The 18,525-nt window shown below is 43.9% G+C and overlaps 1 protein-coding gene across 1 annotated transcript in view; it reads left to right on the forward strand.

The window, feature by feature from the left end:
• The window catches only part of TCTN2 (tectonic family member 2), a 161,519-nt gene that overhangs the window by 87,887 nt on the left and 55,107 nt on the right, over positions 1–18,525 (forward strand). The window contains exons 12-14 of the mRNA XM_069215013.1: positions 1,649–1,729; positions 4,778–4,889; positions 17,893–17,996. Coding sequence (XP_069071114.1) covers positions 1,649–1,729; positions 4,778–4,889; positions 17,893–17,996 — 297 coding nt within the window. The remainder of the gene's footprint in view (positions 1–1,648; positions 1,730–4,777; positions 4,890–17,892; positions 17,997–18,525) is intronic.

Consider the following 18,525-nt stretch of genomic DNA (forward strand, 5'->3'; position numbering starts at 1 on the left):
AACTAAATTGTCTATTCATAAAAGTGATCCTTGATTAGCACAGAATAAATGTTGAAGTATTATTTATCATGACCATGCTCCCAAACTGTACAGCTCAGTTATGTTTTCTTTCTTTGTGTAAGAATTTGTAGCTTGAATAATTATTTTTGGAACTAATTTTAAGCAGTTGAAAATGCACAGCACGCATCTGTTCCACACTTTCCTTCCATACCTCCCGCCTTTAAACAGTTTAAGTAAGGTTGGAGATGCATGCAGACCTACATGTGCCTTGGAGCCATGACACCCAAAAATCTTGATTTGAAATGGGGGCACCTGTTGGTGCACTTGGATTTGCCAAAATGTTATTTTTGTTGAAAATTGGAAATCTGAGTAATATGTACAAGATAATGGTAGAAGATTAAACGCTGTAATAACTAAAAATGACTAATGCAGATCTAGCATGCTCATGAGAGGAATTTCACACAACAAATACATGACAGTGCACCCGATGTTTCCATGTACCACACTATGGCGAGAGGTATTTTAGATTTAAGTTGTCGAGTCCTAGCAAATTGCTTGATAAAACAGACCACAGTGCAAGGAAGGATGGGGTAGGTAGACAATACAGTGAGTTGATCATTCTGCTTAAGTTAGTCAGTAAAAAGATTTGTAAAGTGATTGGTGGTGGATAAAAACATGGACAAAAACATCTCTTTGGCAAATGATAGGTCAATGTGTTGTGTTTAGAATGACGTTCTAATTTTACCCTAGTTATTCTGAAAACGGATACTTTTCTGAGGCCAGCTGCCCTGAGATCGTTCTAGCCAATTTGTAACAATTACACATATTTACATGAAAAAAGAAGTGGTCAATTGAGTATTTTTTTTGCCAAAAATATACCACCACTAAGCAGAGCATAATTTTGCAAAATCAGACAGTGACTGCTGGTCAGCCATGGCATGGTGAACCCATTGCAAATTTTTGGCAGATTCCCTTCTAGTACCACCTGGTAGATGAACCCCTCAGATATTAAAATGAAACCCCAACACCGACTGCAACTTATGAGCAAATGTCTTTTTGATAAAGCCTACATCATCTGGGAAGAATTTTAACTTTGTGAGCTCCTTGTTCTTCCCCACAAATTGTTTCAATTTGTGCTTGCAAGTATATTTCACCAGAATGGATCTTTTAAGCATATGGGGGATGTGGGGAGACTTGGCACTGATGACAATGTCCCAGTCCCTCCCTTGGTACTTCATTCTATTATGTCTAAACTAGGAGTTCACAATGGTGTTCAGCTATCCTTTGAAATCCAGTCAGTGAGCCTCCCCCAGTTGTGTGCGCCTACACCAGAGGTACCCCCACATAGCCAAAAAGGGTGAATCCATGAAAAATCTGCAGGATAACCACTCACATTTAAGGATAACTTCTGACATTTAAGATTGATTTATGCAGATATCTAGAATGTCTTCATGGATACAACCCTTCTGCGCCTGCAGATAATAGGGTTCTTAGAACCATTTTGCATTATTCAGCAGCTTATACCGCCCTCTTTTAAGATGTTATATAACATGCTGTGCTTCACCTCAGCTCATCCTTAATCATTGTGCATCACCTTAATTCATTCTTTAGTACTTTTGTTGTCTGATTTATACTTTCTCATCTCTAGGTTACCACTTGGGAAAGCCTGTTCTCGCTCTTGGTGCAAATGCCTCTCGTAACATTGGCACCCTTAATCTTTGGACAACAGGTATTGTGTTTTGAGTGATGCAAATTGTTTATTTTTAAGAGCGGCAACACAGCCTGTATATATTTACAGCAACATTGTCATTTGGATTGGATATACTGTCCTCTACTTTTTGACTTTTAAATGAAAGAGAAATCAATATATTTTGGGATTTTTCCACTGCAAGCTTTACAGTATCACAAAACGCCGGACTACCTTGTGCCACTATAATGATAATATTCTGTATGTCACTCTTCAAACCTCACTTTTTCTGTTTCAAAACACTGTACTTAAAAGTTGTTAATAGTGCCCATTTTGTAATATTAGCTAATAGAAACCCTCATGTTCATATTTTTAACCCATCTTTTTAATTCAGTGATTTTTATTCTTTTACATTTTATTGAATCACATAAACAATGAGTAGAATCAACTACATTGATCTGTAATAAAGTACTGTAGATTAGTTAATACCCTAAATCATAAAGTCATGTGCAGAGATACCAAGATATACTTTTTTAGGAAGAGGTGTAGGGTCAAAAAAGATCGGTAGACATCAACTTCCTTGATTGAACAACCTCATAGGAAATACAGTTCATAACAAAGTGGGGTGATAATGCTGTTTAAGCAGAGCCTTTAGTATCTTTAGTCATGAGTATGCAGGTAAATCACGAAGGGAGTAGTGGCATATAGACAAACAGTCAGTCACTAGTGAAATGCATGTACAACATAGCAACACATTAATTGTTCCATTTTAGTGATATTATAGAGGCTTGAAGTCTTCTTCCTCTTCCAGTGAAGCATCTGCTGGAATCATCTTCTTTGAGCTGATTTATTGAGAAAGTGTTCAAGTTGGGATCAAGTGTATTGGAAGGCTGAGTTGTTACTGAGGCCGATGTCATGAGGCATTCCACCACTGCTATTATGATGGTCGTACTGCTTCCTTCCGTTTGTTTGTTACCGTCTGTATAGCAGCATCCATCCATAAAAACGGGCACATTTTAAGAACATATTAACAACCCTGTGATGGTCTCAAATATTTACCATCCACCAACCTTTCAAACTCTTAGTCTATTTAGAAGCATTGTTGGTTAGTCAACAATATGAATTCTCAGCTTCACCTCATACAAACTTAAGAATATTGAAAATCCTTATTAAAAATATAATTGTGCATCAGAAGGATTCTGAAAGTTAGAAAGAAAGAGCTGGCCCAGTTACAAGATATCAAGTTTGCTTCAACTGGTGATGTGACACAACTGGGAACTCAATCTTATTAGTCAATATATTTATTTTTATGTCAAACAAGCATTTTGAACTGAAGTATTTTATCTCACAACATGATGGTACATGGAATTGAGTTACAAACTGGGATTGAGTTACACTTGCAATTCATTGTTTGGAGTAGGGTTGGCGACTGAGACAAATTCTGAATTGTCAGAGCAGGTGTGATCTAATGTTGCTAGCTTGGGTTACTTTTCTAACTTCAGAAACCTGACCAACATTCATGTGTGGCTGGGGAAATCACTTTATCTCCCCTTGTCTTCAGTTGTACATATTTATAACAAACTTATAACCTTCCCCATCTTTGTAACCATTTTGCAGTCAGTACTCTAACGTACCACCTTATTACTGTGTATTGCATTTGTGGTAGAAACTAGTCATTCATAAATAAATACAAATTAATAAGATCATTTTTATATGAGCCAATGTTGAAGGATCTTATGGTTTGAGGAACTGGTGTCTTGGGAAAACTCGATAGAGTTTTTTGTGAGCTTGGGAGGGAGCATTAGATTGCTTTATAGACCAATGTTACAAATTTGTAAAGGACCCTGTTGTAGGCTGACAGCCACACATCTTATCAGTAGGAAGATGTGGGAGTCTGTCTTTCGGGGTTAAAGAGAGTTCTTGTGGAGAAGTTGACAACCTTAACAAATAGGAAGTGGAATACCAAACAAGAGACTTCCTGAAAATACGTACACTGAGTGCCAATGAGCATATCAGAGATTTTAATGTTTAGAATGGAACATGTGGACAGATCTTTCTGATTGAGAGTACTTGTTATCAGGCTACTAGGGATCTTGTTTGACCTTTTCCTATTTATTTTATTGTACCGGATGAATTCCTCTAAACACACATTTGAGTTGAAAAGCACACTGAGGTTCTTGGCAGACGGGTTAGAGTTATGGTATATATGGAGACAGAAGGAGGGCTAATATGGTGATGGGGCAGAAGAAGCAGGGAAATGATTATTAGATTAAGAGGTATTAGGCTTGATAGAGCATTAGCGTACAGGAGAAAAGTAGTGGGTAGTTTTTTTACGTTGTTGATTAAAGAAAAATAGATTGTTGAATGGGATTTTCCTGTGCCTCTATTTAAATGTTTTTGTGGTATGAAAAGTAATTTTTTATTTTTGTCTGCCAGAATAAACATCATCCATTATCCACCAATGACATTCGAAATTACCGCTAAAATGTTTTTTTATCTTGGCTCAATTTTATGTATTCTGATTAATAAAGTACAGTCCACACCAAGCCAGAAATTAACTTACAGTTCAGGAAAAATATTTTCAGCTTTTGGACTGGTAAAATATCTTACCCACTAGGGAAGGGGTAATTCCTGGTACATGTTTCACACTGCAGCTTGTCCAAACTTTGAGCCAGTCTACCAGCACAGGTTATTCATGAATTATGCAAAGTAAAGGAAGGAACTCTGATATGTTCTCAATACTAAGTAGATGAATTGTCACCTTCCAGGATCCTTGATTTGGAATCCTTAAGATTTAGAGTAGTAGTTGAAATGGTGGTAAAATTTTTACTGTACTGCGCCAAATAGTGAACCTCATCAGAAAGAAATCAGCCTCCAGAAATTGCATTGGTTACAAGAAGAACATTTGAAAGGGAAGAAGAAAACCTAAGGTAGAATGTTGCTTTATGGTCTATGAGCAGGTGGTGTTCATTTTGTACTGTGTTGGGTGCTTACATATTGGTAGGATGTGATTATTTTCACAATATTATTATTGTTTTTATTTCAACATTAAAACATTTTAAAGATTTAAGAGCTGTTTCTTCTCTTTAGCTGGCCGTGGATTCTGCTCCTCTTCTACCCCCACACCTATTTTGTTTGGTGAGGACTCAACACGTGGCTGCCTGTTGAACATGAATTTGAATGGAAACTGCTCCCACTTAGGGTATGGTGAGCTTCATTTGTGGGTGTTCTGTTCCTAATTGTGACATATATACTTTGTATATGTAGTAGATTTTTAAAATTCAGTTGCCAAAACTGCTATGTTGTCAAAATAACAATTAGAAGCATTCGACAGATCTGTACCTCAGGGTGCAGTGTATCATTATCTTTTGCTGTTAAATGCTTCATATCTCAGTGTGGTTTGTTGGGCAAGATAGCCAGATTTTTTCTTATGGTTAGTTCTACCTGCAGACTCTTCACCTGTATAATAAACCCAGTAATCAGTCTGGGTAGGGGGTGCCGGCATCATATCAACCTGCCATTACCAAAGCCTAATAGTGCACATGCTGGTGCAACGACGTCAGTTCCCTTTTTTATGTGCCTTTGATGCTCTCCAGAGCTGTGAGTATTATTCAAAAGATCTTACTAGCACAGTATGATGTCTCCATCCAAGCGTTCAGGGTTTAGGCCCTGCAGGACTGTGAGGATTAGATGTTGGTCACTGACCCACAATCTATTTGCCTCTGGTGCCTTGGCTCGGACCGGTACTCACGCTCTTCTGAATCCGGTCAAAGTATGCAGCCCAGGGCCATCAAAGAACGTGAGGTCAAGTTCTTCATGATTTGCACTAGGTATGAAATAGAAAGTCATCGACCCTCCAGCCTACGCTCAAGGTCCCCTTCTTCCCACTCATCAGGGGCTAAATAGAGGAAACACAGAAAGCACAAGAAGCATGGGAAGAGTAAGTTGCTCAGATGCCACCTGTCTCCTACAGGATATTCATCCTTTGAACTGATGTTAGTCGTTGCAAAGCTGGTTCATCCTCCTCTGAGCTGCTGTGCACTGATGACTCCACTGGATCCTGCCCTGGAGACGCTTCGATCTCCCCCCAGCTTCTCCACAATTTTTCTTGGGCCTTTCGGCAGCTCTACCAGAAAATCCAATGCTGGCTCACACTTTCCCTGAATTCCCAGCTCCATGCTTGAGCCCTGTAGAGGCATTCTTCAACTCCATGTACTCTATTTTCCCCAGAGCTCTGGCGTCACTCTGTGCACCTTCAACCCCTATTGCTCCATGGTATCCTGGTGTTCATGCCTCTTTCCAGCTCCGACGATGATTGGCTCCACCCCACCTGGACCAACGCCGGACCCACTGTCTTTTGACCAGGCTTTGAGATGCACCATGCCGTTAACCATCTGTACCACGGATTGTACCGCATCCAACTCCTGTGCCGCATACAGCGCCTCTTCCTGAGACAGCACCATAAAATAGGTCAAGGAGAGACTCTTAGAGGCACAAACACTCTTTGAGGAAGAGGAGTATAGAAAGAAAATCTATGACCTGTTTGGAGCAGATTTGAACACCTTAAATCCAAATCCTTTTGGAGATAATGATGACAACTGCCAGAGTTAGGAGCTAGCAGGAGGGCATCGGTCAGTGAAGCCCGAGAAGGTGATGGAATTTTCGGACTGTAATCCCCTTTCCAGAAGTGATCTCCTTAAGTACAGTCATGAAGAAGGCAGCTAAGGTGCTGAATCGCCCCACAGTATAGGGTAAGACCAATGTTCTCACTGAGGTCCAACTACCAGCAGGTCCAACAGCCGAACCTTAACTGCCATTTAAATATGCCCTCATGGACCCGGTCCTGGCAGCCTGTGATAAGCCCACTACTGCTCCTCTGGTTAACAGACTGATGGCGTAACACTATTGCCCTGCTCTGGAACATCCACCCTTTCTCTCTCCCCACCCTTCGCCGAAAACCTCATCATATAGGCATCAGGTTCTTCAGGACTTCCATTTGATGGTTCGTGCCTGTTAAGTGATGAGGCTGATGCAGCACTTGAGTGGTTCAAGACAACTAAGGCTATAACCCACTCCTTGGGCTTGCTACTACCACCTCCTACAAAGGATTCGTGCTAGTTCAAGTATTTTCAGGGATTCTCATGATGCTTTTCTTTTTGCCAACCTCAGGCCTACCAACCTTAGATCCAGCATCTGCAACAAAATCTGTTTGTCAGAGAACACAGGTACAGAGTACGGGGTTGGAATCATATTTCCACCCCGCAAGCCTCCTTGTCTTCCTCCCCTGCACCATCAGGCAAGCAGGCCTGGTTCATTTACCCAGACCCCCTTGGAGCCTTTTGGAGGGTAGGTGTTGTTCTTTCTTCTGACCTGGAAGGCTATTATTGTGACCCAGTGGGTCCTTCAAATTGTGGAATTGTGTACACTCTTCGCTTCCTTCAGAATCCACCCACCTAATGCCCTCCCCCCCCAACACACACAACCACCACACCTTTCCTGTGCTTCTTTACTCCTCCTTCCATGCCACTGTTTTATCCTGAAACAAGAAGAACACTGATAAGGAAAGGACCTGTGGAGATAATGCCAGAGTACCAAAAGGGCCAGGGATACATTTTCTGCTACTTCCTGGTCTCCAAGACGGACAATGTTTTGCATTCAATCCTGGATCCCAAAGAGTTGGATTTCTTCCTCACAAAGGAACTGTACATGATGCTGACCCTAGCTCAGTTTTTACTGGCTTTGAGAGCTGGAGACTTGATGGCGTCTCTGCTCTTGCAGAATGCGTATCTCCATATCCCCATTCTGAAGTTGCATCGAAAATATTTGCATTTTGTAGAGAGTTCTACGCGCTACCAAGCTTAATTTCTCCTGTTTGATTGTCATTGATGCCTTACATCTTCATGAAGGTGATGGCAGTGGTTGGGCCCATTTCAAGCAGTGGAGCATTCCTGTTGCCCATACCTGGACTACTTGCTTATCAAAGCCAGATCACCAGAGGTGGTGGTGTTCCTTCTGCAGTATACATTATCCCTGCTGATGATGTGGGCTTTTACATCAATGAGCACAAATCTCACCCAAGGCCCTCCCAAAGACTCCAGTTCATAGGATTAGTATTGGACACCATCCTTATCTATGCTTTTCCTCCACCTCAGAGAATTGCTGCCAAGAAATGGTCCTATCCTTTTAACAAGGCATGCAAGTTCCACTCCTGATTCCTAGGTCTGCTAGCTTCCTGCATTCTCCTAGTCACACAACTGTTGGCACATGAGGGCCCTGCAGTGGTGTCTCTGGAAGCAAAGGCTACATTACAGGCTACATTACATCCGTTCGGACGTCATTGCAATCTCCCCTAGCATGGCAGTGGCTTGGTGGGAGAAGGAGGCAAAGTTCAGCTGCGGGATGACATTTACTTCCCCTCCAACCGTGGCTACATTAGTGATGGATTCCCCACCTTAGGGTGTGGTGCTAACATGGAGGATCTGAAGATAAGAAACCTATGGTCTCTGAAAGAACAGGTTCTTCACATCAATTTTTAGAACTGCAGGCTATTCAGCTGGCACTCAAAGCCTTTATCCCCTCCATTCAGTGTTGATTCATACAGATTTTGATTTACAACATGACAGAGATATGCTGCGTCAAGAAGCCAGGGGGAGTATCGTCTCGCCTCCTTTTTCTGGAGGCATTGGTATGGTGGTCTTGGGCATACTGCCAAGAGATTTGGTTAACTGCCTATTGCCTAGCTGGGTCGAGAATGTCAGAGCCAGCAGAGCGAGCTAGCTCTATCTTGCCGATCTCAAGTGGGGATTCTGCCATCTTCTCTCAGTGGGGCACTCTGGTGGAAGTATTTGCCTCATCGAACAAGACTCAATGTCAACACTTTTGTGCCCTCCAGTATCCATTGAGGGGAGTTATTGGGGGATGCATTTTAGTTGAAATTGAACTTTCAGCTGCACTATGCTTTTTCCCCTGCCCATACTCTTGATTCCTCGAGTTCTAAGGAAGATACACCAAGACTGGGCCCAAGTTATTCCCATTGCCCGGTTTGGCCAAGGAGGGTGTGGTATGCAGACCTTACCTTCTGTGTTTCTCCACATGTCCCCTGCTGAAGATGTCATTCAAACTGGACTGCCTCTCTGCGTCTGAGGAGATAGTGCTGCACCCCAATCTCCGAGGCCTCCACTTGTATTCCTGGAGATTGAGCAGGCGTATCCGAGTTCCTTCCAGCTGCCATCAGAGGTAGTTGAAGTTATTCTTTCAGTGCATCATCCCTCCATCAAATCAGCTTACTCTGGCAGATAGAGCAACTTTGTTGCATCATGCGTGGACAACAACATGGGCCTTTGCAGGCTAAGTTGTCCCAGGTTCTGCAAATCGTGTTTTACCTTGCACAGAAGGGTTGTGCGACTGTTATTGTAAGAGGTACTTGGCTGTATTGTCTATGTTCCTCTGACTGCCAGATCAGCTGTCCTTTTTCAAATTCCCCATTGTAATCCGGTTTCTGAGGAATTCTGAAGAGGTTTCTGAAGCGGTTGATGAATATGTATACTCATCTCCCCCGCTTTTGTTGAGCCTGAGTGGGAACTTAATGGAGTTTTTACTTTTTTAATGGGGACTTCATTTGAGGCCCCACATAGTTGTTCCTTGGGGATATTGACTATGAAGACTTTTTTTCTTTTTCTTTTTTTTTTAAACAGACCTAATCGTTTGTCAGCATCGTACCATTGCGAGCGCTTCCTAGCTAGCTCAGTTTGTGTAATCTCGCCCCTAGCGAAGTTACTCTCGAAAGAGTGTACTTCCTTTTCCAGTTTGCCGAGCTCACGTACCAGTGTTTGACATGCACCGACTGTTGCTGAGATGCATGCTCCTCTGATGACTGCTTTGTGTGCATCCCATTCTATTGATCTGGAACTCGTTGACACCTTATTTTGGGTAAAGTAAGAGGAAATGTGTGTGGCTAATTCTGCCCGAAATGGGGGATCTTGTAGTGCTTGGGTCTGGAGGCGCCAAGTTGGTATGCATGCGCGCGGTCTGCCCCATCTGATATGAGCGACTAGAGGGGAATGGTCGGAGATTACCCTGGCGGCATACTCCACACTTGTGATCCTATGGGTAATGTCTTGAGAGGTGAGGATAAGATCTATGCGGGTGTGAAGGAGATGTACCGGGGAGTAGTAGGAGTATACGCGGTTGTGAGGGTGTATATGTCTCCAAATGTCTGTGAGGCGGCGATCTGACATCCATTGGCGTAACATCTGCAAGTTTTTGGTTATTGGAGAGGCTGCTATGGGGGGGTGCGATCTATCCAAGTCTATTTGTGGAACGCAGTTCATGTCTCCGCCCCAGATGCATGTAGAGGGAAGGTCATTCAATAAGTGTGAGATCGTTTTTTGTAGGAATTCACTCTGTCCGGCGTTCAGGACGTACAGTCCGTTTAGCGACACTAGTTCCCCGTCCAAGCGGCCTATTAAATGTATGTACCTGCCCTCTACATCGGTGACGCAGTGTTGTGTAATATATGGGACCCCCGGGGCTATCCATATCAGGACCCCTCTGGAGAATGATGAATTCCCCGATCCATAAATCTGTCCGCCCCACCTCCTTTCCAGCCAGGGGACATCTCCGGGGGTGATGTGTGTTTCTTGGAGAATGGCTATGTGGATATGATGACGTTTTAGGTGTGCGTGTATCCTATTGCGTTTTCTTAAGCCCGCCATTCCCTTAACGTTCCAAGTCATTATATTGTATATTGGCTCCTTGTTTATCATGTTGGGTTAGGTTGTAGCGCGCCTGCTTTTGTGAACAGAGGGACCCAGTCCAAGGCGCGTCTGCTAATTGCCGCTAGTCTAGTATGCGCATCCTCTCCACGAGTCCCCCCCGCCACTCGCCCCGGCCGGGCAGCCCCCTCTGGTCTAAAAGAAAACTTTATAAAAAGAGAATAGAGAAAGTGAAGAGGGAAAAGATAACAAGCAAAGGGATATTTCGGGTAAAGCCCGGAGGTGAACGTAGTGGCACAACCGGTGCCTAAACTGCAGTCTGTAAGATTAAGTTCCATTCGGGAGTGGTTGGGGTGTCGGGGAGCATGGGTTTATGGTAGCCGGGCGTCGAAAGGCCCATCTCCAGGATAGTTCTGTCCCTGCGTGGTCCGGGTTGTGGTCTTGTCTGCTTTAGTTATTCCTTAATTCTCGGCCGAGGAGGCAGGCGGTCAGGCCCCGTGCCGGGGAAACTGCCAAGCTCCCCGTGTGGCCACAGGGGAGGGGGGGGCCGCGTGACCCTCCACCAGGGTCGCGTTGGTGGCACAGCTCGAATACGCACTTGGGGTCTAGGGTTCGTCCGCAGAGCGCGGGGTGAAGTCAGGACCGGCCAGAAGGGAGGAGAAGGATGCACTGGATTCCCCTCCAGGGGATCCGCTGTCAGTAGCGTCTGTCTCGCTTCGGGTATCGGTTTGTGATCGGGTGAAGGTGCTGGTCTCCTTTAGTATTTGTACTTGGTCAGCTTCCATTTGCGATTTCGTTGGGCGCGATGTTGCCTTGTTTTGTTTTTTCCTCCTGGCGCTGGGGGTTATCCACTCCTCAGTTGTTGCCTTTTCCGTTGGAGGGCTGATCAGGCCTTTGGCGTGAAACCACGTCCATGCATCCTCTGGGGTAGGGAACATAAGCGTTTTCTCGTCTATGATGATACGCAGGCGGGCTGGAAACATAAGAGAGTAGGTAATGTTATTTTGTCGCAGGAGTTGTTTAATTTTTACGAAATGTGCTCTTCTGCGTTGTACTTCCAGCGTATAGTCCGGGTAGGCAGATACGTTGTTGTTTTCCAAGCTGATTTGATTAGAGGTTCTAAAGTGTTGAAGGACAGAATCTCTGTCTCTATGGTTAAGGAACTGAGCTATCATGGGTCGAGGTGGAGCTCCGGGCCATGGGGGCCTCCCCAGGATTCTGTGGGCTCTCTCTATCATTGGCATTTTCGTGGCATCCTGTATTTTCATTATTTCTTTCAGCCAGGTTTCTAGGAAATCCTCGGCATTTGGTAGTTCCAATCGTTCTGGGATGCCGATGAATCTGATGTTGTTGCGTCTTGAGCGTCCCTCAGCCACTTCAGCCCTGCGCTGCAGCTGCGCCAGTTCAGTTTCCATTTGTTTGAATTTATTTTTCATGTCTGCCATCTCCGGTTGGACAGTTTTTAGCGACAATTCAGTGTTGTGCACTCTGTCAGCTTGCGGTGGTCAGCACGGAGTAGGGAGACCTCCAGCGCCGCGGCATCGATTTTCCCTTCTAGCGAGGTTTTGGTTTCCAATATTGCCTGCATGATTTTGTCGAACTGCAAAGAGTGCGTGCGTAGTGTTTCGTTCAGTTGGAGCAGAGTTTCAGATTGCATGTCCGAGTGGCCTGCGGAAGGGGGGAGTTCTCCCTCCGTGGAGGTCCCCGTTTTGGGGTGCTTAGGTTTGACCATGGTGCTCCTTTTGTGGCCGGGGAGAGTTAGGCCGCGAGAAGCCAGCTACGTGCACTGGAAGGGCGAGGCAGGGGGCCTTGCACACTAAGAGTGGGTGATTTTAGAGTGTCCGGTAGTACAAACGTGATTGCGTTCTTTTTTAGCGCTGTTCAAAGTCTAGTGTGGTTGTTTGCTGCTTGAGGCCCACTTGTAACTATTCCTTCGGCCCAATCCTCAATGTCAAGTTGAGAGCTGGCCACCTTTGGCCTGGAACAGGTGCGGTAGACTCTTCTTTTACTTGCTTGTGGCTTGCTATTATGACGGACTGATGCAATCATTTTTAGCCTTTAATTTATTATTGTCTTATTTCCTGCACATCGCTCCGTTCTCTTGCATTTATTTGTTTTAAATTTTTCTTCTTTTTTTTCCCCCCTTTGTTGAACCAGGCCTGGTTCCCTAGCACCACTGCGGCTCCGGTCCGAAGCACATGGCTGGTTGATTCTCTGAGGGCCTAGCGCTTTACTGCTTTGTTTCTCAGTACGGGGGAGGGGCGGTCGCACGTTGTTTATTGACCCCCACGGCAGGCCCCAGCCGACAACGGGGGGGCCAAGGAGAAGTGTCATGGTCCCAGTCCCCCTCAGGTGCGTGCACGCTCTCTGTAACCGAAGGCTAGGGGCAAAACGATGTGGTAGGATCAGCGCCCGGTCCTGGTGCCGGCGCGCTCGAAGATTGAGCCTGCGAGGGATGGGGCCCAGCACGCGCGCCACAGTGGCTCCGGGTGGAATTAATGTCCTGGCGAGGTGTCCGGGGCGCCAAACACTGGCAGGAGGGCCGCGCTCTTCCTCCGCGCGTCCTGCTGATTAAAGGCCGCTCCGTCGGGCCGCGGCCAAGCCGGGTGTCGCGGTGCTCCCGCAGCCGCTTCCCAACCAGCAAGCTCACTGCTTGGTTGCGCCGCAGCCCGGGCTCACCTGCCCTGGAATCCCCGGCGATCCCACGGGGAAGCCGAACGGAGCCGCTCCGCCGCAGCGTGCGCGCCTCACGAGCCTCGGACGGGCCGGTTCGTCTCCCGGTCCGGGGCGCCAGATGCGCCTCGCTCCATCAGTCCCGTTAGTCCGCTACAGGGCAAACTGCGGCCAGATCTGGTTTCTTGAGGGCCACCCCCGGTTTGGGGGGGGGGGGGCCTCGTCGATATAATGCCAGGCAGAGACCAGGATAATCAACAAGAAGGTGGGCCGCGAGCGGAGCTCTTTGCTCAAGCGTCCGCTCCGGCCGCCATCTTGGCCACGCCCCCGACTATGAAGACTCTTTTTATTATTATTTTTTGGACAAATTGGGGTTGTGAACCAGGGCTGCTTTCCTGCGAAAATTGATGATACCTTTCCATCTGAGGCAGTCCATCACCATTTCAACTTTTTACCTCCTTTTCATCCTACTAAGCAAGAGGAGCAGTTGCGTAGTTTGGACTCTAGGCAAGTGGTTACCTAGTTCCTGGATGTCAACAAGAACATAAAACTAGATGACTAGCTCTTCATAGGGTACTGTGGTGCCAAGAGGGGCAACACAGTGCGGAATAGGACCCTTTCTAGGTGGATCATCTTCTGCATAAAAACCTGCTGTGCTTTGACCAGAAAGGGACCTCCAGAAGGGATTAGAGCCTGTTCCACCGGAGTCAAATCCACTTCTTCTGCCCTTGCCAGAGGTGTTCCCATAGCAGAGATTTCGGGGACAGCAACATGAGTGACTCTGTACACATTCACCCAGAATTACCGTTTGGATTCTGAAATGCGTAAGGACTGCCACTTTACGTGACCAGTTTTGCGTTAACCATCCATGAACCATTCTCCGTGGTAGGGTATTCCTCTGGTATCTATTATACAGGTGATGAATCTCCAGGTAAAAGTATCCACCTTAAGAAAAAGTACTTGCCTGTATTATCGATCATCTGGTGGATATTCTTTCTACCTGCTGTTTCCTCACCGACTGCTCCCTTTGATGGATGTGTTATACGAGACAGATCCTAAAATCTGTTTCAGTATAGTACTATTCTGTCGATTTTAGTAATTCACTCACCTCTAAGGCTGGGGGAAAAAATGGATGGAAACTGACGTTGTTGCTCCATAGAGGAGGCTATATTGCATTGGTGTCATTACCTTACACCACTTCCAGCATTGATACGAAGCTAGCGATCGCTACTACCAGCGACGTGACAGCCTTGAAATTTCTCGATCTAGTCTGACACCAGGGTTTATTCTGTAGGTAAGAAATCTGCAGGTAGATAGAGTATCCACAAGAAAGGCTGTTACCCCAAGTAAATAACTTTTTCAACTGCATAAAATGTTTTTGACATTTAGCAGTCTCTGATTATCAGCAGTTATTTTCTGTTTCTCTGCTACTTCAAGCAAATCTGCATCTTGCTTACATCTCCAGGTTTTTTTTCCTAATAAAAACGTTCATATTGGCTGTCAAAAACATTTTCACCTACCCCGAACTGTAAGAGGCAGATTGTTTAAGGGCATGTAGGGCAATTGGACTACCGTTAAAACTCAGTCTTAGTTATTGATTAGATTCTGTGAAACCTATATAATTATGCTATGCGGTCTGACCAGCATTAGTGTAGGGCACCTTTGCCATTACTTTAGTTATGTGGTACTTATTAAAGTCTGGTTGCTGCTTCCGCACAGTTGAGGGATTTCTTGTTGACTAGAGTGATGGTGGTCTGTTATTGTGTTTGGTCAGTGAGGTCAGTATTTTATTTTTGTGTTTTTTTTTTTTTTTTTTGTGGTTTGTATTTAGTCAGTCAGACAAATCTGATGTATTGTATCCTGCCAGAGATCATTGTAGTGTACTTTGTATATACGTTAAGGGCATTTATTTTGTTCCATGAGGGAGAACAGTTGTCCATTTCCCAACATGAGCTGTCTGTGCTATTGGACATCTTGCTACTGTTACCCCAAAAAGATATTTAAACAAACTTGGGGCCTGATTTAGATATTCTCGGACAAGTTACTCCGTCACAATGGTGGCTGATATCCCATCTACCGAAAATCTAAATCCCATTATATCCTATGAGACATATAGGCGGATGGGAGATCCATCACCATTGTGACGGACTAACCCTTTCTGTCAATATCTAAATCAGGCCCTTAGTCCTTAATGTACTCAAAGGCTGCTGATATATATCTTGATACATGATGTGTTCAAAACTGCTGACACAAAACCGAATACTACAGACCCGAAACTGTTTGCATGATGGGGCCCTAGATGTAATACTTTCTACAAAAAGATGGTGCCCATGACTGCCTCCTGCAGAGCTGGTTATATGATCGTTCTATGACCTTTTATCGTAATCAGCACACACGTGGATGCCAGCCTTACTGAATGTTCTACTTGTTTTCAAGTTAGAAATCAGTATTTGGCTCCTGTATTCTGTCCCACATAGTTTTAATGAATTGATTAGCCACACCAATAATTAGGAAGTTAATCTTAGAAATCATCCTGTGTCCAAACTCAAACCCGGATGAAGGGGATTAGCAGCAGAACTCGACTGCAGAAAAGGCCGGAGCTGTAATTTACATTTATGTTTCCTCTTAAAAAAAAAATACGCGCTCTCAGTCCTTCGGCTGCAGCAGCTGCAGGCATTTATGAAATGCAGTGTTCCAGCTACACTAGCTCAGCCGGGTGTCGAGTATTACCACTGTTTTCAGCTTTTCCACTCAGTTTCTGTTATTGAAGAGGGAGTCCATAACTGTTGGTAGTTGAGGATTCATGGCAAACATCCGACAGCTGCAGTGCGGAGCTTAGTTTTTTCAGACCTGTTCTCTGCTCCTGGTGCCACTGATGAGCTAGTAATGTTGGAATGCTTTGGGACAATTAGTTTTTAGGCAATGTTACTGTGGATCCACAGGAATCTCACAGAACACTTCCAAAGCTAAGAACTTTCACCCATCTCACCCACTTAACTCCGTGGAGAATATATAACATTTGCCAAGAATTTAAGGCCTCCAAAACAGAGTTTTTTTTTCTTTTTTCTAGGGACCAGGGAAGATCTGTGGATTGCAGACTTTGGCCACAACCTACTATACGTCTCTTTCCCTCATCATGAACTAAGCATCTCTAAGCTTTCTGCTTGACAGCAAGCTAGAAGCATGCTAGACCCCTAACCAATTACCACTGGGATTTCTGCAGCTACGACTTGGCTCTATGCCCTAAACTATACGCTGCCTTCAGAGCCAGCAAGCCACCTAGGCTTGATATTTTCAGAGTGATAAGCATTATGGGCTTGTGTATTGTGATATTGTCACTGACAGGGCTCAAAACAAGTGGCTGTCCTTATTATGCAATTAGACTAAACTCCTATCCAGAATAACCAGAGTAATAAGCATTATGGGCTTGTATATTGTAATGCTGACACTGGCAGGGCTCAAAACAAGTGGCTGTCCTTTTTACGGAATTAGACTAAAGTCATATATACTGATCTGTAGCATTAACAGTCTTCTCCCACTGATGGGTGGTGAGGTTCTCCATTACTGTGCTAAGGATAAAGGTGTTATTCCCATGGCTCAAATAGGCAACCACTTAAACGTCTCAAAAAAAGTCTGGTACTCATGCAGGAACCCAAGACACCTGCCACCACATTGCGGTGTGGAGTGATTGGTCATGTTAGAAGTGTTGGACTCAGAAGAATATGTCATCTCCTGCCACTTATGTCTTAGTTCATTTATCATAGTTTAAAAAAAAGCAGAAGAGCAAGGATAAGTGGTAATGGAAATGGAAAGTTGATAACATTTGCTATCTTAGTTATTGTTTTTTGCCATTCATAGGCACACGCGACTTTTAAGGAATGGGTAGTGGTGAGAGGTAAGGAGTGCCCCTCAAGCATTTTGGGTTTATTCACTGTGTCTGTGGTTCGCTTTCGAATATGTTCCACCACCTAGCAGTGGTCCCAGACATTGTGAATGGAGGGGACTTAGGATTAAGACTGACATGTCAAACATAGATCCAGGAGGATAGAGCCATGCTAGATTCTTCGTATAACCATAGGTGATAAATGTACATCAAATGAAACTCATTTACAATAAGTGGCAAACCTGGACATCTGACATAAATCCTATACTCTAGGACCTACAGTGGTTACTCCCAAGTGTCAAAATGTTACAAGTGCATTTTATTCTCTTCTCCACCCCTTCGAAGATCCTCCATTTTCTCTGCGTTCCTTCTTTTCCTTTCATTTTCTTCTTGTTTCACTTCAACTTTCATTTATTCTTATTATTACTATTCATTATTCCCACCAGTGCCTTCTCTTTAGTTACCTTCAGCTCTGAATGTTACTTGTTCTTCTGCGGTAATTGTGGTTCTTTCTTATGTTGCTTAATACTTGTCATCTTGTGCTTCTCGTTTTCAACTTGGTAACTTTAAGTTGTTTCTCATTATATTCACTTTAACCATTTAAGTGGACAGATGCTGCTTCGGCTTATACATTTTCCTCTAAATTCATTACATGGGTGATCTCTGGCTCAGAGGAAATTTAATTAAATAGGGAATACATTGGTGACTCTTCTCTTGTAATTCTCCAAATAGAGCTTAACATTTTGTAATGTAATTTATGCATCTAGACCACTGTATCTTATTTTCTGGCTATTAAATACCCAATCATGCTATGCTCTCTCAATTTCTAGTGTTTGCTAGCTATTCATGTGCTCTAAGCTAACGTTGCAGCTTGGCAGTCTTCTTACCTTCAAATCACTTGTAATATTTATGTATGTTTATTTTATGTTTTGCAGTGAAGAAATTGTGAGGTTCTTAAAATCGTTTACACAAGTTAAATATGTTGCAATGAGAGGCAACTCGAACGCCACTGATCTAACTGAATGGGTTGAAATTATATGTGAGTATGCAATGTACAGACGGTACAGATGGTAAAGTTATGTATAAAATGTAAATGTTAATGTCAGTAGTCAGAATATATTAATATTTATTTATTTTAATGTAAAGTGGATAGTGGGTCTGTGCCCGCGCCATGCACTGCTAATCACCCCACATATTACATTACTTATGACATCTTTGATAACATCATTCATAATATTAATGTAACATTTGCAGTAAAATTATTGAGGGCAAAACTGCATGGCGGGGGCACGAGTTACAGTTACTTCAGCTAACCATAACTATTACTGCTGCACTGCATTTCCATGGTTTTGTGCAAGTAAATTCAGAACCTTACTATAACGTCCCTGTAACCTTTGTTTTTTAAGTGAAGTTGCAAATTTTTTTAAATTCTATTTCCTAACCTTTTGTTTCTTTCAGTGGAAAAAAAAAAAATATATATATATATATATATATATACATACACACACACATATTCTGATGTAAATGTAAAAGAATACATATAAAACAAGAGTCCTATTTATAAGCAG

The sequence above is a fragment of the Pleurodeles waltl genome, chromosome 11 (assembly GCF_031143425.1).
Source record: "Pleurodeles waltl isolate 20211129_DDA chromosome 11, aPleWal1.hap1.20221129, whole genome shotgun sequence".
Taxonomy (NCBI): Eukaryota; Metazoa; Chordata; class Amphibia; order Caudata; family Salamandridae; genus Pleurodeles; species Pleurodeles waltl.